A 25893-nucleotide genomic window follows, 5' to 3' on the forward strand; every position below is an offset into this window, starting at 1 on the left:
ACATATATGTTTTCATATTCAATTCGCATAGGCCTACTGGTATAAAATGAGGAGAGGTCGACGTCTAAAGGTTATTATTGTTTTTTGTTTTTTTTTAATCTCTCTACCTCACCTTGTCTGGCTGTTCATGTCTCTTGTGGCAGATACCGGGTCTCTGCGCATTAATTCGGCTTTAGAAGAACGAGCTGGAAGCGCAGACAGTCATTAACATTCATCCGTTAAGCTGACTCTTTTATGTAAAGCGAAAAATAAGGGATTTATTCTAAGCAGGCATTCTCTGATGTCACTCACACCTGTCTACGTTTAATCTGTCAAATTTGTACTTTACTCCGGGGTGAATTCATATTCACTAATCACTGTCATCTAATTCTGACCTCACACTAACTTAAGATACCAGACAATTTTCACAGTGATGTTTCTCTGTCGGATAAATTTGACATGAGATCGGCCTTAGTGACGACAGTCCATCTATGCCGGTTGTCATGGTTACACGGAAAGCCATCAATTAAGCAGCGGAACATGTCTCTCGCGCTGTATAATCTCCCCTGTAGTAGCTAATATGTACGAGAGAGGGAAGGTAAATATGGATCAAAGTTACAAAAGGTAATTATTATTTTCAGTTCTCGAGCGATAATGTAGCTCTTAAAGTCCGTGGTAAAACTGCCTTTTGAGTCTGAAGTAGCCTAGGCTATATTATGAAGCACAAAATATTTTCATACAGCATATATTATATTCAAGGCACTTACTGAGTCTGTGTTTTTTTTTTTGGAAAAAAATAAGCTTATTGAGACATATTGGTGACATGTAAATCTAACATAAAAATTAGCAATGACAGCAGGCTGACTATTTTGTCAATCAAACGTCCGGTAGGCTACTGATTCTGGCGCTCAAGCGGTGTACTGTTGCTATAGCAACTTCACGAACATTTAGCGCGCAATGATTAACATGTAATCTTACTTTTATGATTACTGTAACGTGCGTTACACATTTATATACTATACTTGAATGAAAATAACATTTTTAAGACGGCTATACCCTAACCTTTTTATTTATTTATTTGTTCCACTTTTACATATATCAGCCTATTCGTGTCACAAGGACCTAATAAATATGAAGGGGCCTTGTTCAACACTGATAATATATTCATGCATAAGTTTTAATATAGGATACTATTACTAAAGAATTACGAATTTTTAGACTACACGTTTTTCATATTCAGCGACATCAACAGGTCCAAACTCTGGGTATCAATCTTGAGTCAAGCAGTCATTATACTATTATTGCACTGTAAAGTTATTTCTGGTTTTGATTAACGGAGACCCCAAGATGATGAACGGAGTGTAGCTACGTGAGGAGGACTATAACGTGCACTGGTACTCCCACGCGCCTCTGATCGTTCATTCAGCACCACAGCAACCGAACAGCGACCGCGGTGTGCACGCCAACAACGGAGATGGGAACGGTTTATTTTAAAAGCCGTACAGCAGTCCTTTTGTCAGCGCACATCATTGCGGTTTATCTCGTGTTAATATGTGTACGCCTGTTTACTGAAGGAATATACGCTATAAAGGAACGTCAAATGTGATTTGATCGAGAGCAACGCTCCGCTGAGTAACATACTTTTTCTTGCGGTTCCTCTTCTGTCGTAAATAATGAAATACTTTGAAACTGTTTGTTGTTCCGAAAGCGCAAACATCATTCGAGAAAAACAGAATCGCGACCATCTCTTGTCGAGGCGAGCGGTCCGCCACACCTGACTGTTTTTCTGCCTCCGGTTGTGACATGAAAACTCGGACCAGAAAGAAACGGATGAAAGGGCGAAGAGCTGCAAAAGGCCATGTGGATTTGAAAGGGAACATATCAGATTGAAGTGGGAGCCCGGAACAATCCACAAGTCCGATCGCGACTGACAATCACAGGCATGGGGACATCAAAGATCAAGAGATGGTCGGAGGTCTTGCAACCTGTTGTTGATCCCGAGTAGACAGAGATTTGATGTTGATCATATCTAAATGGCAATGACTTGGGGGGGAAAGACGTGCTTTTGATTGATTGATGTCGGTCTTGTTTCTTGATTTGTGTTTATTAATTCAAATACATTTATTAATTTGAGGAGCAACTACATTGGGCGCCTGGACTGGACATGAGCTTAGATTGACGCGTTTTTTAGGGAATATAAAAGTATCTTTATATTAGGGAAAAACACCCTTCATGGTTGGTTGGTTACCCTGATTCTGACCCTCTCCAGCCATGGGTTGCCTTCAGAGCGTCGCCTGCAAACCCCGAATTAAACGCGAGAACATCGTTGTTTACGACGTCTCTGCTACTATTGACCACTGCCCGACAGTGATCGAGGAGAATTCACCCATAGTGCTCCGCTACAAAACTCCGTACTTCAAGGCCTCCGCTCGGATAGTAATGCCGCCGATCCCTCGAAACGAGGCTTGGATGGTGGGTTGGATTCAAGCGTGTACTCAAATGGAATTCTACAACACTTATGGAGACCTCGGCATGTAAGCATAGTGCATGTTTTATGACTTAGTCCTGACCATAAACACACATCCTGATCTAAAATTAGGAACATTTTCCCACTGAAAAGAAATAATTTATGTGGGTCAACGCCAAATAAGGATGTCCAAGATGACAAATTATTATTATTATTTATTTATTTATTTTAAAGCTTGAAATCCTAGGAAAAAAGTGCAAACTTAGAAAATGTAACCTTTGAGTCCAGGTTTCAGAAATATTAACAAAACGGTTTATAACCATCAATAAGCAACTCCAAAAATGTAAAGTAGTGTAACCATCAATGAAAAAAGTCATTTTTTTAGTCATGATTCATGAATATCAAGAGTTACACAATTTGTCCTGAACAAAGTGTGTTTGTTTGTTCGTTCATTTGTTCAAAAAAGTAAAAATACCCGATTTTAAAAAGTTTTAATTTGTTAAAAAAAATGTTATGATCAATATTATGTTGTGGTGACTTTGATTAGATGGACAAAAGTTATTTATATTCAATTATTTAAAATTATTATTTTTTAAAGTAACAGACTAATAAAACAATACGCTGAACCATTTCTATTGTCCATACAATTTCCATTTCTACTGTCCAGAATTTCAGCCCTTTAATGACATTCTTTTGCTTTTTTTCTAATTCTCAGGAAAGTATTTTTACTTTAAGCCAAATAAAAAAAAATATATATCAAAGTGGATTTAAATTAAAAATCCACTTCTATAACGAACCTGTTTTCAATTTCTAATGTATTTCAGAATATATTATTTTAGAAAATGTCATTGACCCATCCGTCACACTGTTAATATGAGTAAATCTTTCATTTATATGTGGCACTTTGTTTAATTATGTCTTCAAATGGTGTGAAGCAAACGATAACTTCAGTGCAGTGCACCAGTGATTTATATTCACATAGAGTATGCATACATCAGCTCAGTGCCTGAGGGAAGGAGTGTTTGCACCTTCATCAGTCACTGCTCTTTCATTTATACTCCCACAAATGAGTTTCACAGCCTGTCACTGGATCAGACGGGGAGAGGCAGTGGATAAAAACAGAATAGCTGCTCTGAAACATCAGCGTGGTTGCACTAAACAGAGTTTAGTATCGCAGGCGAACGCAATTACGTGCTCACTGCCTAATCTACAAATAAAGACAGAGCAGGAGAACGAGATAGAGACATTCTCACACCCACCCACGAGCCCTGTGACGCGTGATGTGGGCCCTTCTGATGCTGCCTGGGGGGCCTGTCTGTGTGGAGGTGTGGACATGTGTGTGGGGGTGTGTATTACTGCCTGAGCGGGTGGTTGCGTGGGGTTTTCTGTGACACAGATGGTGCTGTACCAAAGAAGAAATGCCAGCGTCGGGTCATACCTAACAACACCCAGCCACATTAACGTCCTCTCACACTGAGTCACTTTACACTGGCAGCTGGGACCCTGATAATGAATGTCATCCTTAACCCCAATTATCATTTGTACACTTGGACTCACCATCTTTTTACATTTATACAGTGGTGGCCAAAATTATTAGAACATTAGTATTTTGACCAGCTAAAAAATGGTTTTAAGTCAGTTATTTCTATCATTTGCTGTAGTGTGTCAGTAGGAAATATAAGTTTATATTTCCAAACATTCATTTGGGCATTAACTGCAAAAATCCAGTGAGAGTCTGACAACAGTCATCCATGGTCCATGATCATCATCCAGTCTGAAGGAAGAAAGACTGAAGTGAAGAAACAGAACAAACCGAGACAGACTAAATCCAGAATAACTGTGGCAACGTGTCCAAGACGCTTCAAGAAACCTACCTGCAAAGCTACAGTACTGTTAAAAGTTTTAGGCACTTGTGTAAAAATGCTGTAAAATTAGGATGCTGTCAAAAATAAAGAACGTCCATTTATGACATTATCAGTTATTAACTAAATTAATTCGACATTTGGTGTGACCATCCTTTACATTTAAAGCAGCTTTTGCCCTAGATGCACTTGCGCATAGTTTTTCAGGTAGGTCTCTTAAAGCATCTTGGAAACATTGATCACTGGATTATTCAAATTAATGGCAAAATTAATGTTTGGAAATGTAAACTGACATTTCCTACTGACACACTATAACTGACTTAAAACCATTTTTTAGCTGGTCAAAATACTAGTGTTTTAATCATTTTGGCCACCACTGTATATTCAACAGCACAACTGGGGTTGTTTGTTTAACCTCTAAATGTTAATTTCCACAGGTCAAGCTGGGAGCTGCCAGAGTTACGAGAAGGACTGGTGAAGGCCATCAGCGACTCAGACGGCGTGAGTTACCCGTGGTACGGAAACACGACTGAAACTGTGACCCTCTCCGGCCCCACGTCCAAACCTTCACGCTTCACTGTCAGCATGAACGATAACTTCTACCCCAGCGTAACATGGGCCGTACCGGTGAGCGAGAGCAATGTGTCTTTGCTCACGCGGATCAAACGCGACCAGAGCTTCACCACTTGGTTGGTGGCTTTGAATATGGCCACACAGGAGAAGATCCTCCTGCAGACAGTGAAGTGGAGGATGAAAGTGGACATTGCTGTGGACCCCTCCAAGCCTTTGGGCTCTCGAGCAAGACTCACCGGCCGGGTGCACCAGGATCAGCCCAAGGTGCTGACCCATATGGAGCCGATCCCTCCTAATGCTTTGGGTAAACCCAATGCTAATGACGCACAAGTGCTAATGTGGAGGCCCAAGCGAGGACCGCCATTGGTGGTGATTCCCTCTAAGTAGCAGGTTGTGGCAAAACTTGAAGGTTCTTAATCAAAATAGTCAATCTGCCTTAAATCCACACTGCTGCCTTTAAATAGATAATTGGTTCTTGAACAGCCTTGGAGACACTTAAAGGGACAGTTCATTCAAAAAAATGAAAATTCTATCATCTTTCACTCACTCTCATGTCACTCCAAACTTGTATGATGTTTGTTCCTTCTGCGGATCACACATGACGATATTTTAAACAATGTTTTTGTCCATCCAATGAAAAAAAAAAACCATTAGACCCTACTGACTTTCATTGCACTGGGGGCGAGAAACCCATACATTGAAACTTTTTGCATTCCACAAAAGAAAGTCAGACAGACAGGTTTCGGAAAAATTATTGTTTGGGTGAACTGTCCCTTTAATTTGATATTGACATTTGCCTTAAATCCTCAGACTCAAGTACAGGAGAAGAAACCATACTTCTACATGAAGGGATACTGGACCAGAATTTTAATTCCTGTCATAATTTATGACCTTCATGTCGTTCCAAACCTGTATGACTAATATATATGTATTAGTGTTGTTTGGTTCCCAGTGTTCTTCAAAACATTCTTATGCAGAAGAAAGAAATGCGGGTGGAGTATCCCTAAAAGGCTGTTGAAATCACAGACTATTCAACTATTCACAGATTACTTGGCTCCAACATTTTCTTTTAAAAGTTCTCTGTAAGTGTAAAATGTCTGAGCTACACATAAGCCAGTCTTGCTCAGGCAGAGCAGCAAGCTTTACATCCTAATTATAGATACACAATGTTGCAAAACAAAAAAAGCAGTTGTGCATGAATGCATGACTTCAGGAGGTCTACAGCTGAATTCAGCATTGCCTTTCAGTTCAATCAGTTTTACTGAAAGTTAATTTTGAAGGCAGCAGGAAGCTTTAACCATCAGGCATGTTTGCTATTCAGCACTGCATAATTTAAGTAAGAAGAGATGTAAGACTTCTGAATTCCACTGAGCATAACCTGGACTGTGAATACCGCTGCAGTGGAAATGAGGGAACTTTGGCTGCTTAAATTTCCATGCTCCAAGCTTAAGAATGTCTGGAGCTGTCTACTAATTCACTGTTCTGCTCACCTGGGAGCGAGGGAATCGAGGGAGGGGAAGAAAGAGATTTGAACAGAGCTGCAAACACCAACTCCCACCGCTACTCATTAGAGAGGTGAAAACTATCCGGACCTTCCTACGGAGATAACAAACACACATCCAGACACAAAAGCACAACAAACACTCAACCGCCTTCTTTGAAGCACCCTCCTCTTCCTCCTCTGGAGAGTCCTGCGCCTGCACAAATTACAGTGGAGTGATTGTTTGATTATCAAAAATGGATCCAATCAGTTCGCTTTAAGGCATTAAAACCACTGGATTTGCATAAACTGAATTCATGATGCCATATGGGATTGCAGACTTCAAAAATGACCCAATGCTGGTCTTCAGAGGTCACCGTAGATTTTATTGATTCTGAGGTTCACAGTGTGTTGTGAAGGACTGGGGCAGCTAGAGTTGTCCTGACTGGAAAATCTATTTGCCTTTTTAATTAATTACCTTTTTCAAGCTGTGACTGCATGCATTGTTTTTACACCTTTTGAAAAAATGCCATGCCTTTTCTTTTCAATTTTGTGCTGCCCTGGTGAAAATGTGTGTATTGTTTGAAAAAAGAAAAGCTAATTATGCACCTGATTTATTATTACTCCTCACCAGATACTAATATAGCTTCACACAGTGCAAAGTCGCTAAAAAAAAAAAAGCACTTCCTTGCATATATAACGGAGTAACTCAAGTATTCTTTGTTGCCTGGTGACAGAGGTAATCTGTAAATTAATCACAACATCCCACAAACTGACTGGCTGGTATCATCTTAAGTATTGTTATAATTTTCATTATAATAATAATAATAATAATAATAATAATAATAATATCAAACGTTTACATTCTATTCACAAAAGATCCCTTATTCCCTTAATTTCTACAGCAAAGAAACTAACCCAGCAACTCAGTCAATTAAAATAGTATAAAATATTTTTTAGGACTTAAGCAGTTTGAATAATGACAAAAATACAGTGACGAAACGACCCCCTTAGTAACATCCATTGCAGAGATTCAAGTTTCATTTGTGGCAAATTACTGCAGGCCACTTTTGCGAATCAAAAGCAGCCATTGCCCCTTGAAGATGAAGCCGCACAAGTTTTGTGCTCATGGTTCAAGTCCTAATTGTCCAAAAAAAGGTCTCCAGCAACATTTGAAAATGGCACGCTATGAAGTGTTTTTAGTCCATCACCCATTAATGTGATCAGCGCCGATTAAAGTTTTTCACGTAAGACGTGAGTTTCACTGAGACCAGAGACCCAGAGCATTTCTCCCAGTGTGCTTCAGCTCAGCACTGCACAGCAGTGGCCCAGCCTGTTATCCAACCTTGTATCAATCCTTTTTTCCTGCTCTCTACGCCTCCTCTCCTCTTCTCTGTCCTTCCACTCATTTCATCCTTTTGTTCCATCCACTTTCACCTCGTCCATCCCCTTTTCATGCCCTGCTTGGGTTGGGTGCCGGCTTGCTCTCATAACCATAGAGAAACGTCGCCATTATGACAAATACTGTGCCCAGGAAGAACACACTGGACAGAAAAGAAGAACAAGTGGGTTTTCAGTTCTCATTTCAATTAAATACCTCTTTTTTTTTTTTACTTTAAATTAATTGAATTTAAAACATTCATTGATCACAAGTCATAAAACTTTTTTTTTTTTTTAAAGTCCTTTTTACCTGGTAGGCTCAAAATCCTCAAGCCAGAAATATGAAATGAATGTGGAGAGGATAATTGAGAGTGATGTAGCAAAGCCTTTCAGTATGTTGTCAGCATACTTGATGACAGCAGCTATCACAAGCCCTCCAAGAGCCTGTGGGAAATAAAAAAAATTAAAAAAATCAATTTATATTGTTGCACATTAATGCGTTGCAGGGGAAAAGCTCTTGTGCTGCTTCCTGTTAGCTGTTGATGATGAAGCAATTATCAGTACTCACTCACATGTAAACTTGTTTGCACTTCAGAAGTCTAAAAAGTGTTCAAGCTCACCTGGAGAGCGACCACAATCCAGGTCAGCATGTTGTAGCCCTGAAACATTCCGTGTTCTTGGACTCTGTCACCATCGTAGGCCAACATCCCGAAGATCCCAAAAATCAGGCCAAACATGCCTGCAACACAGAAGACACAGAGGGCAAAACATTTAGTTTTGTTTGAAATACAACAGCACTCAGCTATGTTTTTTGGAAATAAATAAATAGGATTACAATTTGATTACAAAATACATCAATTAATTATGAATTGATTTATACACATCATTTATATATTTCAATTATTAATTTATAAATACATTTATAATTAAGACTGAACAAATATGAAAATGAATTTAAAATCACAAACAGTAAATGAATGATTTCATCTGTACTACCATTCAAACGTTTACTGCATTTATCTGATCAAAAATACAGTAAAACATTAATATTATAAACTATTATTAGAATTTAAAACGTTTCTATTTTAATACATTTGAATGCATTTTATTTTCCATGATAGCAAGGCTATTTCAGTAGCCATTAGTTCAGTTACCCAGTGGCACAAACTCCTTCAGAAAACCTGTTTTTTTTTTTCTTTTCTTTTCTTTTCTTTTCAGGATTCTTTGATGAATACAAAGTTAAAAAAGAACAGCGTTTATTTCAAATAGAAATCTTTTGTACTACTATAAATCTTTTGCTGACACATTCGATCCATGTGTCCTGACAAAAAAACTACTACTACTACAAAAAAAATCTTACTGAGCTTAAACTTTTGAACAGTAGCTTATAAATGCAAGTGAATAAATGAATGGCTCATTCCGAGAACTTTGATATGATCAAATTATAGGTTATCAAATTATGTTGGCACTCATTGAAGAACAGAGATGCTTTTTTGGCTCAGCTCATCATGATGAACAGAAGTTCACATTAGGAGGTGAATCACTACAGACGCTAAATTCACACATTGCCAGTTATAAATAAACCCTACACTGAGATTCCACATGGCAAGAATGAAAACACACAGGCATAAATATTAGCCAAAGCTCCTGAATGTGACCTTAGACTGTTTTAAGCAAGGATTTTGCTTGCAAAAATAAATAAAACCTAGTTGACCTATTTGAGATCGTCTCTCAGCAATACAGATTATATGGTTAACAGACTTCTAGTGTAAAAACAGGTTATGCGTGTCAAAGTGCTCGATACTGTCAGTTCATTTTCACCTAAGCTGTGCGAAGTGTTAATTCAATCTGAACACTTACATGTTTAGACTGAGGAAAAGCATCATATATTTTTACCCAGTCTAAAATCTGTGCCCTCTGTGAGGTTCTGATTACACTAACCCCACAATTTATTCAATGACTTTATATGCAAAATCCTTCTAGCACAGCAGCTGGCAGGTGTGTTTGCACTGTCTAGCACACATAGGTGTAGTCTCCCATCACAGTGATGCAGTTTGATCTGCTTTTATGTTGCTTTTTAAACAATACTTTGCACTTAGCAGATGCTAAAAATGGCAGTTCATGTTAAATACTGTAGGTTCCTGACCTGTGCTTTAGAAAAATTATATTTAATCTATTTAATATTTTTACATGGCAGGAGGTGTAAAAATATAATTTTAGCACCAAGCATATCATCAAGATTCACAAAAAATCTTTAATCTAGTTAAAGGAATGGTTTACCCAAAATAAAACGCAAGCCATTCAAGATGTAGATGAGTTTGTTTCTTCGTCGGAACACATTTTGAGAAACACATTACTTGCTCACCAAAGGATCCTTTAAAGTGAATGGGTGCCGCCAGAATCAGAGTCCAAACAGCTAATAAAAACATCACAATAACCCTAAAGTAATACTCACAACTCCAATCCACCAATTAAGGTCTTGTGAAGTGAAAAGATGTGTGTTTGTAATAAATAAATTCATCAAGGCATTTTAAATTCAAACTGTTACTTAAGGTGAAAAAAGTCCATAATTTATAATAATGCTTTCTCTAGTGAAAAAGTCCATCCCCTGTTGTCTTCTCACATCAAAATCCATCAACATGTTTGTTTAATGCTGTTTATGACTGTTTTCACTTGATCTCTGCCTATTTCTCTCCTGATTCAGAGGAGATGTTTTTTTTTTCACTGGAGGAAACAATATTATCAATAGAGGACTCTTTAAACTGTTGCTTTCCAAGACATTAATTGATGGACTGGATTTGAGTGGATTATTGTGATGTTTTTATCAGCTGTTTGAATTCTCATTTTGACGGCACCCATTCACTGGAGAGGTTCCATTAGTGAGCAAGTGATGTCATGCTACATTTGTCCAAATCTCTTTTGTTTTGATGAAGAAACAAACTCATCTACATCTTGGATGGCCTAAGGGTAGTACATTTTCATTTTTGAACTATTTCTTTTTGCATAACTGACCCTCTTTTAAATTCAATATAGAGTATAATATAAGAGCCATTTTCCTTATAAACATACTTACCAAGCTGGATATTTCGGACCCAAACACTCTGTTTGGTCTCTTTAAGGATCTTCTCAAAGTAGACACCAGCAAACCCACTAGAGCAACAGGCTACCAACACGGCCACCAGCCCTACAAACTGTGAGCCTGCAGTCAGCTGCTCTTTCTGTGGGTCTGACGGGGAGTCTGCTGGCCACTGTCCAAACAAACAATCATGAACTACATGAATACATCAAAGACTATAACAAAACTGAGGTTTTTTTGGTATGTAAACTCTAATCAAGGTATTTTTACTTGTACAAGTGCAATGCCGGCCATAAGAATTAGCAGAGACAACCACTGGTACACCCCAAGCCTGCGGCCCAGCATAGAAACCGAAAACAGGGCTGTGGTCAAGATTTTCAACTGGTATGTCACCTAGAAGTGTAAAAGAAAAAAAAAACATAAGAATGATAGCCATAAAAATAAGGCAACTAGTGGATGGATTGTGACTTACCTGGTAGGTAGCTGCATCGAGGTTGGACAGTGCTACGTAGAGCAGGTTATTCTGTAGCGTGTAGATCCCTGAAGGAATCGCCAGCTTCAGCGTCTCTATAGGCTTGTGTAGAACCTCCTGTCTCAAAATACTGCTCAGCGCTCGGCCGCTGTAACCTGTTTCACACAGACACAGCAGTTACCTGGCAATAATACATAAAATTCACAGCCAATGTAGATTTTAATTTCAAATAAATGCTGTTCTTTTAAACAAAAATATTAAGCAGCACAACTGTTCTCAACACTGATAAGAAAACATGTTTCTTAAGCACCAAATCAGCATCTTAGAATAATTTCTGAAGGATCACGTAACACTCAGATGCATTCAATAACATTTCACAATATTACTGTTTTCACAATATTACATTCTGTTTTCTGACTGTAAATTAATTAGTAATCCACTTGCTACTTTTGGGTGTACAGAAATTGTCTCCATACATGTTTACACTATTTCTTCTAAATAAAATTTATGTTGCCGCAGTCTTTGTAAACAGTTGTATGGGAAACACTCCCATACAACTGTTTACAAAGACTGCAACATAAATTTTATTTTATTTTCTTCAGTCTATTTCAGTCATGTTGGAGGGAACAGCAGGGGTTCATGAATTGATTAAAAAGCTAGCAATAATTAAATAAAAATGTAAAATAAATTATTTAAAGATAAAAACAAATCACAATAATACATAAATATATATATATATATATATATATATATATATATATATATATATATATATATATATATATATATATATATATATATATATATATATATATATATTTAAATAATATAAATAATATATATCTTATTTGTTTACCTGCATGTCATGTGACCTGCAAATATCTTATTAAATTATTGAAATATGAATTTAAACAGAGACATTAAAGTAAGGCTGCAAAATGATTAATCGTGATTAATCGCATTCAAAATAAAAGTTTGTTTACATACTATGTGTGTGTACTGTGTATATTTATTATGTATACATAGTCGCATATATCGCAAATACAAACATGTATATATTTTAAAATGTTATGTATTTATACTTGTATATCATTTATATTTTATATATAAATTAAAAAATGTTTCTCAATATATATACGTATGTGTGTGTATTTATATATATACATAATAAATATACACAGTACACACGCATATAGTATGTAAACATAAACGTTTATTTTGAATGTGATTAATCATATGATTAATCGTTTTACAGCCCAAGGGACATTTGAATAAAATATTTAGTAATTTCTTACTTTCATCAGATGTTATGTGTGAAGAAAGGCGAGTACCATAAAACTTTTGGAAGTAAATTCCAAAGTAAACAGACTACGCAAATGCAACTATTTGTCTCACGCATCTCACAAACTTTAAATACAGACAAACTGAATTTCTCACTGCATTCACAGTCACTAATAGAAATGTGAATGACTTTCTAAGAACTATAGTCTGACTACATTATTACTATGGTGCTTTCAGGAAAATATATCAAAAACAATCTCAAGGATGAATGAAGCCCCATGAAACTTACTATGATCTTTGAAGACGAGCCCCACACAGGTGAGGATCTTGAGGAACTCTGCGACCACCACGGCAGAGGAGGCCAGGTAACGGGGCCCGTCGCCCTGCAAGGTGCGCGAGTAACGCATGGTGAGCACCAGGGACGTGGTCTGGAACACCAGAATCCCCAGAGAGAGGTACTTCAGCTTGGCTGATGCCATGATGACAGCCTCTCACAAGGAGACCACGACAGACTGGGGTGACATGAGAAAGAAAGGGGCAAAGAGCAGACAGATGTTGAAATACAATGTTGTCCCAGCTGGGTCTGACAAGCAAGCTGCTCTGTAAACATTAATGGCCATAAACAACAGCTATAGTGTCTTTAACCAAGAAAACAAATATTAACCCTGCAGTTTACTAAATTTAGGACATTTAAAGGGATAGGGATAGGACATTCACGGTCAAATGAAAAGTGTGTCATGATTTACAGTCAAACTTTATTCGTTCTGTGGAAAGACAAATTGACACCTTGGTCACCATTCAGTTTCACTGCATCTTTTTCTATACAGTGGAACTCGATGGTGACTGAGGCTGTCATTTTGCATTTACATCTCCTTTTGTGTTTCAACGAAAGAAATACAGTCAACAACATGAGGGTGTAAACAATGACATATTTATTACTTATAGTTAAAATGGTTTTTAAAAAAAGAGAAAAAGAGTCATATATTCTGCAACTTAAGCGTAAATAAAGTCAGTTGTAAAGAGTATTTACGCATAAGCGGCTAAATGAAACAACCAAGTGTAAATGACTAAAAACGATTCAAATATTAAAACTAAATTTGTCTATAGTTTACCGCAAACATAATAAAAGGCAGACGCGAGAGGACAGACGTTTGACATAAAACTATGATCCCACTTGGTAAAATAGCTGCAAAATATGTTCACAGTCTCACCTTTTCTGAAGACTACTGCAAAGATCCGGAAGAGTTGCAGTTTGTGAATAGAAGTTTGAATACAAACATAAACGTTAAAACCCCGTCAAAAATCCATCCTTCAAGATGAGTTCTGCATAAGTTGAATCTACACACAGTGAGTTCAATAGTTCAATTATTTTGACAGTTACACACCGACAGCTACTGCAGCTAAGCTATTATCTGAGGAAATCAACCGTTCTGGGTGTTCCTCGCGCATGATCATCTGCTATGTGTCCACCCATGCCGCATACCCTCATTCATCAAGAATGAAAAGCAGACTGTCAACTGAAGTGTAGAAAATCTTCATATGAACCTCAACAGTCTTGCAGTACTTCCTAGTGTTTAGTTGTTTCGATCCTCATTGTGTCGTTGTCGCCACCTGTCGGTTGGCGGACAGAATGATTTCAAACTGAACCTTAATCGAGAAGCGCGTTTCACCTGCTTTGCATTGCATCTATTAGTCTTCGTTTTTTTATCATCGTTATAAAATGCCTTTTGCACGCTTTCCTTTTGCAAGTAGTGGGGAATTGTAACACTAATAGCTATCAACCTAATAAATAAATATATAACAATTAGAGAGAGAGACTTTAGGTCTTCTTTAGTAATTCAATAAAAATATAAGAGACCTAGATATTTTTTAAGAATAAAAAACATACATATACACTTAAATGATGAGAGAAAGAGAGAGAGATGGGGACTCATTCATTTAGCCAGATCAACTTGTAAAGGTTTTCCTTTATTTGTGTTTCATCTCTATTTTAATCATCAACTGTCTTGGATTATTTCCAATACACAGGATTTTTAAATTTTTTTTATTTAAATCACAAATTGTAATCTATAAAATACTAAGACGAAACATTTACTTCATTCTAGCATACTGTATTGCATATATTTGGTGAACAGGAAAGAAAGTACAATAGGCATAAAAAACCCAAAACATAAAATTATATACAGAACATATAAAAATAGCTTTGCATAACATTTGGGTGAAGATACAATGTTCCAAAACCTTTGATCTTTATTTGGTGGACTAACACCCATTAAATTCCTCAGATTTTAGTACACTAAATATCATACTGTTGAAGGGCCCTTAAGTGCTACAGGATATCAACTGTTTCCAAAAAGAACATGCCATATGGAGCCTATAGTACATAAAGGTTTCTATTTGCATATGCAGACTCTCTTAATATTGACCTTGAGCACACACAATATCACTGATCCACCCACCTGCACAAATACAGCAAACCGGAAGTTCATAAGACCTTTGACAGTATTTCATCACCACTCTGGCTAATGTATGCATGCATCTCTAAATACTATTATGAGTGTTTATTTGGCGTTTCAGAGACCCAGGGGCTTTATTGTGCAAAACACAAAAAAAAAAAAAAAAAAGTGATTGTACTAATCAGTTTTATAAAGCTTTGCTCAAAAACACAAAACTGAAAAAGTGAAACAGCACATTTAGATTGTATAAAGTATTATTATCTAAATTACCAAGTGATTTATTCGGATGCTCAGACAGGCTGATTGTATTTAGGATGAAGGAAATACATGATGTATTTAAAACTCATGTAAATAAAAGATACAACTTCAGAACAAGTTAAACTGCTCAGAATATTATTATTCAATAACACAAAAAAGGCAGAACAAAACAATTAAAATAGTAACAATGGTTACAAAGATGTTGTAAAAGGCACTGATAATATTATGTATAGACATTTAGTTTTCTGAAAGGCTCAAGCGGCTTGATGATGGCAGCTGGAAATCCTCTTCAAACCTCTGTCATGTTTGTGCGGCCACTGAATACTGCATACCATTTCAAAAGAAACAAAGTGGAGCCCATTCATATTTACACACCTCCTTCTACCTCTCTTAATCATTGGCAAGGCAGAGGATAAACCGTAACAGACAACAAGGAAATAACATAAAAATGTAACATTTATTTACACCACAGTTTAGCTCTGAACCACACATGAATGAATGAGATGTATGTGTAGCACATTCATGTTACCAATCGCCAAAAAAAGTACCACCTACAAAAGTACTACCAACATTTCATTACTACAAAAAAATAAAAAATAAAAAATATGCAGGTTGATCTAAACACATGAAAGCTGACCCATTATATAAAAATATTACATTATCAGTTAAAAGCATAGCTCACCAATAAACTCTGATGTACTTTCAAACCTGTACGAGGAGCACAAAAGAAGATATTGTAAAGAATGTTTTTCTTCATACAATGAAAGTCAGTGGGGTCCAAAACAAAATTAAACCATTTTACGTTTTTGTATGGACAAAAAAGACATTTTTAAATATATCTCCTTTGGTGTTCAAGAGAAGAAAGTCAGTCATACAGGTTTGGAACATCAGAAGAGCGAGTAAATGATGCCATCATTTTCTTTTTCGTGTGAACTATCCCTTTAAGGTTGGTGCCAACTAAGCATATCTGACTTTTAACGTCAACAAAAATGATCAAAGAAAGATGGCAGATTAAATGAGAAAATTTCCTTCAAATTGTAAAATGTCTGACTAAATCTTGAAATAAATTTCCCCAAATTGGGGACAGTAACCACAATCGAGACTCTGTGAGACACTGTGATTGTCCATTGGTAACAGTGTCCTAGATCGTAGACGGTCATTAACAGGATTCCCGAGTTGTTAAAGCTGTTTCTCTCTTTTCTGTTTAGTCCGGGGCTTCTGTGCGATGAAATATCCGGGCTAACAGGAATTTACGATACGCAAACTTCAAAGTCAACATGCAGAGCGTAATAAAGGCTGAAGAATGGAGAAAGGATAAATGGCCACTCCTCTGGCAGCTGAAGAGAGAGACAATCAAAACAGCCGTGCAATTAAACTCTCGAAGGTCCAAGTTCCTATGCATACACACTGCTGCGCTGTGACTGCTGCGACTGCGTCGGCTGCGCAGCCTGTGACGGGGCCTGCAGCTGGGCTTGTTCGGGAATGTGTGTGTGGCAGGAAGGAGGCAGTGTGTGGGGGTTTCCTAGAGGGGTGGGACTTGTTGTGACATCGGACCAGTCTGAGTTGGAGTGGGGCGATGACGAGGACCAGGGGTCGGGTGATTCAGGCGAAGGAGTGAGGTAGGGGTGTTCGCTGGGATTGTGCGCTGGATGACCGGGGGTGGTTCCCTCGGAGCCGGCAGTGGCGTAGCTGTGCTGGGAAGGTGGCGTTGGATATTTATCCACGGGGCTCTGCCGTGGCTGATAGGAAGCTACTTGTCGTGCTTGGCTCTCAGGCAGCCCGTGAGGGAGTGCGTGGTTGTGACCGTGGGGGTGTGGAAGTGTATGCGACAAGCTGTGCTGCATTCCCACATCAGGCATGGGGTACATCATACTCTGGTTACAGTGCAGGTGCTGACTTTGTGCCTGATTTTGCCCCTGTGCCTGCATCTGCCCCTGTTGCGCCTGCTTGAGGAGGCTCTGCCCGTTGCCTGCTGCCATCATTTGGAAGGTGACAATGGGCGGCAGCTGTTCACGGCTCATGGTGACGTTCATCGGGGTGAGCATGCCCGGGCTGTGGTGCTGCTGCATGCTGGTGTGGCCCGCGTTCATCTGGTGGGGCGACATGAGGCCAAACATGTGGCCATTGTAGCTGTGTTTGGCCAAACCCACCCAGCTTTGCTGTTGGCTCAACATGTGACTCACAGGAGGCAGCATGGGCCTCACGGACGGGGTGCTGAGCAGAGGGGGAGAATTCGCCGTGCTGGTGGTGGCCACTGCCTCTCCAGCGTACGAGTGTGGAGACTCCAGGGAATCCACAGGTGACATGGTGACCGAGCTCTCAGAGAGGCCGCCAGCTGCTTTGGTGACATTTCCGCTGGCTCCTGCCACCGCCACAACATTCGGTCCCTCTCCTCCGGCCGGCTTCTTCCGCCTCTTCGCCTTTATTTCTTTTAGATCTTTGGCTGTCCCGGCTGCAACCGTGTTTGCTTTTCCTCCTGCTCGGCGATTCTTTTTTCCCTGTGGTCCTGGACGCATGCCGATCATGAATCCTGTGCCGTTTGTCCCACAGATCATGGAGGAGTGTCCCCCACCATTGCCCACGTGGTTAGGCCCAGAATGTGGGCTGTGCACCAGGTTGTACTGGTCCAGCAGACGCACAATGTCGTGATGCATTCGTTCTTGTGCAGTATCACGAGGCAGGCGGTCTAGGTGGTCGGTGATATCACGATTTGAATAATGATCTAGGAGAACTTGGGCTGCTTCAAAGCTGCCCTCCCTGGCAGCCAGGAACAAGGGGGTCTCCTCCTACATCACAGAACAAACAAAACTGAAGTGTTTGGCTGACACACAAAACATCTGTGTACTCAAAAAGTGATTAAACATGCACATAAACAAATAGACATGAACGAGTACCTTGTTGTCCTGCATGTCTCGATTGGCTCCATTCTTGAGTAGCACTAGAGTGGCATCTACATTATTAACAGCAGCGGCCCAGTGCAAAGCTGACTTGCCTGAGGATAAGATGAGAACGATGGGATTAAACAGTGTCCATTTTATGTCTAGAATTTACTTCTTTCCATTTATCAACAAAGTACTTTAATGTGATGTATGTTCATACGGGTTTTCATCTTACCATGGTCATCCACAGCATTGACATCTGCATGGCAGTGCACCAGTTCCTCCACCATGCCCTCCACTGCCAGTCTGGCTGCCAGGATGAGTGGTGTGGTGCCGTCATTCATACGGGCATCAAGATCCGTGGCACGGTTACGGATGAGAATCTGGAATTCCAAAAACAAACAAAACAGGACCCAGATCAGCTAAAAACTATTTATGAAACAAAAACAATTACATGACAATATTTTTTTTTTCATTGATGGATAACAATATATTATGATATACACATATTAATGCAAAAGTGAAAAATACTGAAAAATATAATTTCCACAGTGAAAGTAGACTGATCACAAGTTCATTTTTTTCCAAATATATAAATAAATAAGTATATAATTACTGTTATAAATAATGTTAAAATAAATACTGTCTTATTGTTTTTTCTATTATATCTAAAAATAAGAAAACTATTTGTATAAAGATTTACCATTAAAGAGCATAAAGATCACTATTAAAGAGCACTTTCTAGGTAATTATTATTATTATAATATATATATATTTTTAAATATTTTAGAGCTGATGTATAGCTCAATTATATGTTAGTCACTATAGATATTTGCATGACTTATTTAATAATTTCCTTACGTTTTCAAGGCATGGATGTCACAAGTTTAAAATTCATTTATAATTTCCATGATTCTGGGAAACCTGTAATTCATGATGAAGTTAGGCATATGAGCAGGCATATGAGTAGAAGCACATGCCCTCACCTGAAAGACTCCTTGGGCATCTGCCGCGACGGCCGCATGTAGAGGGGTGCGGCCCATGTTATCATGAGCATTGGCATCAGCACCAGCATCCAGCAGTCTCTTGGCGGCATCAGCTCGGGCGTATCGTGCAGCGAGGTGAAGGGCAGTCTCTCCGGTGCGATCTGTCTGGGCATTGAGTGAAGCACCCTGGCCAATTAAGTCAGTTATGACGTTTGGGCCAGGCTCGTCAGCACCACTTTCCTCCTCCTCATCTCCCAGCATGCTGCCACAATCAGGGCTGCTGCCACTTCGTAGAGATGCCAGCATGAGAGGAGTGAAACCATCTATGAGCATGAAAGAGAATACGGAGTAAGTCAACATTTTTAAAAGGAAAACAAAAGAGTGAAAACCTTCTTTCCTCATCTACTAAGATTGTGAATAAGAAAGAATCTTAGTCTATTAACCTGGTCCTTTAACATTGACATCCAGGCTGTCCATGTCTATGTCCGCCTGAGGGGGAGTAAGTGAGATGTCCGCGGCTTTGTGATGCTGCAGGGTCCACTCTCTCCTGTCCACTCCTCCATCCACTCCGACAGGAAGCAATGGCTTATCCTCCATCTGTGAGGTTGGATGGGTCCATTCAGATTGATCATAAACAAAGGGATCTGTTACGGTCATCTTCAGGGCTGTGGAGGTACCGTCTCTTACCCTAGGTTTTTTAGATAGATGATCCTCCTCTGACCAATGATGGGTAGAACTGCCATCCATCAACCCTCCATCCTGTGGTTTCTGCATGCTCCTGAAAGAAAGAGGAGGATAGAGAAAAAAGGGTTGACTTAAGATGCCACCTGAAATCAACAGGTTAACAGAAAGCATGTAAAAAGATTCAGGCTGCTGTTGCTTTTAAAGCATCATATATTCATTTTATCTCATAATGTTTAAGCACAAAAGAGCTATGAAATTGCCCACTCACACATTTTAAACAACATGTATGATGTGTTCAGTGTATAATATCTAAAATATTTACAATATCAGTTGAAAAAGCACACTGTCGCATCATTCCTACTCAATTAATCAAGAACTTCCTATGGCAACATGAAGGCAACAAAAATATCTTGAGATCATTGTGGAGATCAGGCGCACACTTACTTCATGCCAAAATCATCCTGTCCCACTGGCTCCCTCCGCTTGCTGTCTTTCTTTGCCAGAAAGCCATCAGGAAGCCATAAAGTCCCATGCTTGCGTTTACGCTTGGCAGCCAACACACCCAGAACCAAAATCAGTATGATGATAGCTGCAGCCACAGCAACCAGGTACAGGAGAGGGGGCATGGGGGGTACTGAATCTTTATCACCTGAAGAGGAAGAGGATGGTTAACAAAGTTTATAAAGAGAGCACAACACAGTGAAAAACCACAATTCCTTTTTGCTAGGACCCCGTTTAACTAGTTCACTTACTGCCCACAGAGTAGACAGGGTACTGCAGCTGTGATTTCAGGTACTCGGCAGCTATGAAGGCTGCAGCCTGGTCTGCACTGGAGATGCATTCGTCCGAGTGCTGAGAACACTGTCGATTGTCAATCTCCAGGTGAACCTTTGATCTAAACCAAGGAGACATCCAAAACCATGTTAATTTATACAAACACAACAACATGAAGGTAAACAACAAAATGTTCATTTCTGGGTGAGGAACATACCCAATAACCTCCCTCTCCAGCTCTCGTTTTTCACGTTGCTTCATAGAGGCAATATTGTTTTGTATTTCGTCCTCCTCATTTCCATAGTATGGGTACACCATAGGTCTCTTATGCTCATCCAGCTTAAGTCTCAGGTTGGTGTGCAGCAGTGTCCCCAAAGAGCGCAGGAAACCCTTAAGGTCACCCAAAAGCTCCTCGGGCTGCAGCAGCACCACGATCATCAGTGTACCATCAGCCAGCTTGGGAGGAGTATCTGTGGCACAGTCCAGACCATCCCAGCCACATGCTTCTGTGTTGCAGCCCTGGTTACAATGACCATTGGCGTAATGATCTGCACAGTATCGGTCATATCTATGGAGAAATTAGGGTAATTAATATTCATTATTATATGTGACCCTGGACCACAAAACCAGTCATAAGGGTCCATTTTTGGAAATTGAGATGTATGCATCATATGAAAGCTGAATAAATAAGCTTTCCATTGACGTATGGTTTGTTAGGATCGGACAATATTTGGCCGAGATACAACTATATGAATATCTGGAATCTGAGGGTGCTAAAAAATCAAAATATTGAGAAAATCGCCTTTAAATTTGTCCAAATTAAGTTCTTAGCAATGCATATTACTAATCAAAAATTAAAGCTGCAGTCCTTAAGTTTTGCCTCTGTCACCATCTCTGTTTGAAAACCTGTAATTGCAGCTCTGTGCGGAATTATCTTCCGTGCGTGGGGTTGTACTCTGTCACGGCTCCAGCGCAGATGAATCGAATGTTTTGAGGAGTATGTGTAGCTGTCAGTCACCGCACCGGTGTGGATACTGTACTTAGGAATCACAGATTCTTGGAATATATGACCCAAATAAGAATTTTCACCGTATATTGCCATCTGAACAAGTCTGCCAAGTTTGTTTCCCGACCAACTGAGGAAAAAAGCATTAGGTCTACAATAAATTGCCCTACCAATGGTAATTAAATCTAACGATCGGTTAGCTCATATCACATCTAACTGTGCAAATTATTATTATTATTATACTTTATTCTCAAATTATTAATGTTAACAACATCAGCATTGTATGACAATGAGTATAGTGTGCATTAGCTTGTAGATTTCAATTTCTGTACAGTCTAATCTAATTGTCATGCCATTCGAATTTCAAATTAAGAAATTCTTTTAACCCAAAAAGCAAACTATACTCCCTTCGAACTGGTTGTCTTTAAAATACAAATCTTGTGTAATCCCAGGCTATCTGTAATCAGAAGCACATTTAAAACTGGAATATAATTTAATTTAATAAACAAAATCCTTTCTGGATTACATTCCGCCATCAAAATGATACATTTAATTATTCTAGCTGCAGTGAGAAAAGGCTATAAATGATCCGCCACCTGCAGGATCCTCACATGTGATAGGCCTAGTAGCTGGGAAAACTTCTTCATGTTTACAGACGTGACGTAATGACGCAGTGCCATGCTCGAATTTCCCGCGAAAACCTACCCGTACCACTCAAATTAGAAAGCATTATTATAAACTAACCGTTGTGAATCGGGCTAAAGGCGATAGTTTTGAACACTGGCTGTTTATGTACTAGCTCAAATATTGATTTCGGATCATTTTTAACCCAAAAAAAGTTACGGACTGCAGCTTTAAGTTTTGATATATTTACAGTAGGAAATTTACAAAATATCTTCATGGAACAAGATCTTTACTTAATGTCCTAATGATTTTTGGCATAAAAGAAAAATCTATAATTTTGACCCATACCATGTATTTTTGGCTATTGCTACAAATATATTCCAGCGACTTAAGACTGGTTTTGTGGTCCAGTGTCACATATATAAAATGTAAATATAATGTAAATAGATATATTTGAGGCCTGTAAGATTTTTTTATGTTTTTGACAAAAGTCTATGTTTACCAAGACCGAAATTATTTGATCAAAAATACAGTAAAAACTGTAATATCTGCATCTAATTGTTTTCAAGCATTATCTTTGCAAGTTTCTCAAAGAAGAGCAGTAATCCTCTAGAGTGTGAGAAATACACTGGAACACATACTTGCAAGTGCTTGGGCCAGTCGATGAACCTTTCTGGCATTCAAAACTGTCAAAGAGGCAGCCAGCATTGTCGCATTCTGGGTCACAGCGGCCATTATGGAATAACTCCCAGCAGGGTACGGAGGCTGTGCAGTTCTTCCAGGGCTTGTCCCAGTGCAGCGTACAGTCACCTCCATCCCACTCACATTCTGGGGTCTTACATTGTGGGTCACACACTTTGTCTCCTGCCTGCTGTTTGCACTCCAAATATGGGCAGGAAGGTTTATACACTTGACAGGTTGGCCCACTGAAGCCGGGTGGACACTGGCAGCTGAATTTAGAATCATCTGGCATACATTTGCCACCGTTTTGACACATGCAGCGGTTTGTGATGCTCTCGCAGTGGGGTCCAGTAAAACCCATTGGGCAGCGGCACTGCGGGCGGCCCTTTATCTCCACGCACTGTCCACCATTTTGACAGCGCAAACTGGCACAGGAAAAGATCTCAAAATCACCACAGTTGAAGCCAGTGTAACCCTGAAAGAGCAACACAGAGGTTGTTAGACCCCAAAAGCAAATCATGGTGCTACCTTACAACGAAATGACTGGGGGCTAGTAAGACAGCAGCAGTGAGTGAAAGAAGAGTAAAAGACGAGTTAAGAGGGAATCAGACTTTCACTTCATACCTGATTTATGCAGCTTCAGTCTTTAGTGCAAGCATGAGAATGAGAGAGAAACAAGCAGCCTTGAGAAAAGGAAACATTTTCACTCAAAGCAAAACAGAATAAAGCAAAGCTAACGCAGCCATTAAAGGTTGTAAAAGAAATGTCAGAAAGCACAGCAAGAGACATATTAGTTATTAAATTACCCTCCTACTCTCGGAGAGCAGTTAGTGAATATTTGATAAAGGCTTTATGTATTTACCAAAATAGGGAATGCTTCACAGTACAGCAAAAATTTAATTGCTTGCGCATGCACACATACACACTAGCGTTCAAAAGTTTGGGGTCAAAAGTTTAAGATTTCCATTTAAAAAAAATAAATGCTGTTTGTTGTTTTCTATTCATCAAAGAATCCTTAAACTTAAGCAGCATAACTGTTTTCAACAGTGATAATAAGAAATGTTTCTTGAACATCAAATCAGCATATTAGAATGATTTGTGAAGAATATTGTGACACTGAAAATTGCTGAAATGGGTGCTTTGCACCCACAAGAATAAATTAGGGGTGTAACGGTACACGTATTCTTTCGGTTCGGTACGCATGTGTACTGAAAGAATACAGTATTTTATATTTTTCCCCCCCCAGGAAATTCAAATAATAGATGGCGTTTTGACAGTCTTTGTGGCATGACAGATCGCTGTATAAACGCCTTGGAGAGCCGCTTCTGGGACAGTTCAGAAACGTGCTGGTATAAACCCAACACAAGCATTGACTCGAGCAGCCGTGATCAGCTCTGGTTCCCGTGTCTGCGGACTTGTGCAGAGCGGAGCACGAGTGAACGCGATCATTCCTTCCTCTGTACTACTAGTTTTAACGCGAATAAACATGACTTAACATCTCATGCCTCATATACCTCATGCTCAATCAGTGTTTCAACCGCAGAAAGTCATCAACAAAACGGCATGGAAATAAAATGTCACATAGCATTTGATTTACCTCAGCAAGTCATCAGTGTCCACACCTTGTTAGTTCACTAGAGAAATGAAGTCTAGAGAAAGTTGATTGACTTTTTAAAAGACTTCTTAAAGTTGATTGTTGATCTATGTCCATTTAAAAATAAATTGTAATTAAATTTAAGTTTGGGTTAAGTTGTCAGGCCTAGTTGTAACCTTATAATGTAAAAGGGTTCCCTATAGTTTTAAGCATAAGCTGAGGTAGATTTTTATCACTAAGAAAATTTAAACTATAACTGAATGTATTTAAAGAAAGAGCAAGTTGTTCAGTAAACCACTATTAAAAAAAAAAAAAGTTTATTTTTCCCCCTGCTGTACAGAAATGATACCGAACTGTGACGTTAAAACTGAGGTACCTACCGAACCGTCATATTTGTGTACCGTTACACCCTTATAAATTATTAAAATAACTTTGTTTAATGTTAATTTTACTGGTTTTACTGTATGTTTGATCGAATAAGAGACTTAAAAACCTAAAAAAAAACAAACAAAAAAAACTTTAGAACGGTTGCATACACACATAAATACTAACTCTGCACTTACAGGTTGGCAGGTACAGGTGTATCCATGTAATGAACTTGTGTTCATGGCACATCTGCCGTTGTTGTGGCATGGCTTGGACTGGCACAGATCCACCATTAACTCACAATGTTGCCCTACAGGGGGACGGAGAGCACAAACATGCGTAAGAAAGAAAACAGATCATTTGAACCACTTTAAAACAGCTAGGATGATCATCCATGATTCTAAAGTAAGACCTCACCAGTATAACCGAGACGACACCGGCACTGATAGTTATTGGTGAGCGGCACACAGTCAATGGTGCCAGATGGATGGCAAGGTCCAGAAAGACACTCGTTCACATCTCCCTCACAATGCTCTCCAGTGAAACCAGGAGGGCAGGAGCAAGTGTACCGTCCCACACCATCCACACACTGGCCGCCATTCTTACAACGAGCGCCAAACTCTGGGGCGCATTCATTCACGTCCACCTCACACTGCAAACCTGCACAACAGAGAAGATGTGGTAAGGGGACATTCACATATCAGTGTAACATCTGAGCATTAAACATACTGCATTAAGAATCAGTCATACCTTTGGTGCCGGGAGGACATGCACAGGAGAAGCGGTTGATCAAATCAATACAGGTACCTCCATTACGACAGGGATTTGACTGGCACTCGTCAACATCATATTCACAGTTCACTCCCTGATAACCTGCTTTACACTAATAGAGAAAGTGGGAGGTTTAGATAAATAGACTTCTCTATTGTATATTATTTCTACATACACTACTGTTTAAAAGTTTAATGTAATTTATTCCTGTGATGGCAAAGCTCAATTTTCATCAGCCATTACT

The 25893-nt window shown here is 39.1% G+C and overlaps 3 protein-coding genes across 4 annotated transcripts in view; 1 reads left to right on the forward strand and 2 right to left on the reverse strand.

Moving 5' to 3' along the window:
* The first annotated feature begins 1448 nt into the window (after positions 1-1448).
* fam78bb (family with sequence similarity 78 member Bb) lies at positions 1449-7070 on the forward strand. Its single transcript, XM_058785045.1, has 2 exons — positions 1449-2513; positions 4746-7070. Exons 1-2 carry the CDS (start codon positions 2251-2253, stop codon positions 5266-5268), a joined length of 786 nt encoding a protein of 261 aa, XP_058641028.1. The 5' UTR covers positions 1449-2250; the 3' UTR covers positions 5269-7070.
* Positions 6729-14140, reverse strand: slc35a3a (solute carrier family 35 member A3a). The gene is made up of 9 exons (XM_058785040.1): positions 13997-14140; positions 13782-13908; positions 12860-13082; positions 11290-11444; positions 11088-11210; positions 10815-10989; positions 8362-8480; positions 8052-8185; positions 6729-7905 (listed from the first exon to the last, which is right to left on the reverse strand). The coding sequence occupies exons 3-9, from the start codon at positions 13047-13049 to the stop codon at positions 7815-7817; spliced, it is 987 nt and encodes a 328-aa protein (XP_058641023.1). The 5' UTR covers positions 13050-13082; positions 13782-13908; positions 13997-14140; the 3' UTR covers positions 6729-7814.
* A 2403-nt stretch (positions 14141-16543) lies between these two features.
* Positions 16544-25893, reverse strand: part of notch2 (notch receptor 2) — a 47074-nt gene continuing 37724 nt past the window's right edge. Inside the window, exons 22-34 of one of the 2 annotated variants that reach the window (XM_058785035.1) lie at positions 25629-25761; positions 25296-25538; positions 25076-25188; positions 22879-23393; positions 20825-21175; positions 20586-20728; positions 20278-20482; positions 19837-19927; positions 19593-19746; positions 19150-19472; positions 18399-18546; positions 18179-18276; positions 16544-18070 (exon numbers count right to left, since the gene is read on the reverse strand). In XM_058785035.1, the coding sequence (XP_058641018.1) occupies positions 16679-18070; positions 18179-18276; positions 18399-18546; positions 19150-19472; positions 19593-19746; positions 19837-19927; positions 20278-20482; positions 20586-20728; positions 20825-21175; positions 22879-23393; positions 25076-25188; positions 25296-25538; positions 25629-25761 (3909 nt within the window). In that variant the 3' untranslated portion in view covers positions 16544-16678. Of the gene's footprint in view, positions 18071-18178; positions 18277-18398; positions 18547-19149; positions 19473-19592; positions 19928-20277; positions 20483-20585; positions 20729-20824; positions 21176-22878; positions 23394-25075; positions 25189-25295; positions 25539-25628; positions 25762-25893 lie in introns of both variants that reach the window. The other variant, XM_058785034.1, reaches the window with a different exon arrangement.

Source organism: Onychostoma macrolepis, chromosome 08 (genome assembly GCF_012432095.1).
Source record: "Onychostoma macrolepis isolate SWU-2019 chromosome 08, ASM1243209v1, whole genome shotgun sequence".
Lineage (NCBI taxonomy): Eukaryota > Metazoa > Chordata > Actinopteri > Cypriniformes > Cyprinidae > Onychostoma > Onychostoma macrolepis.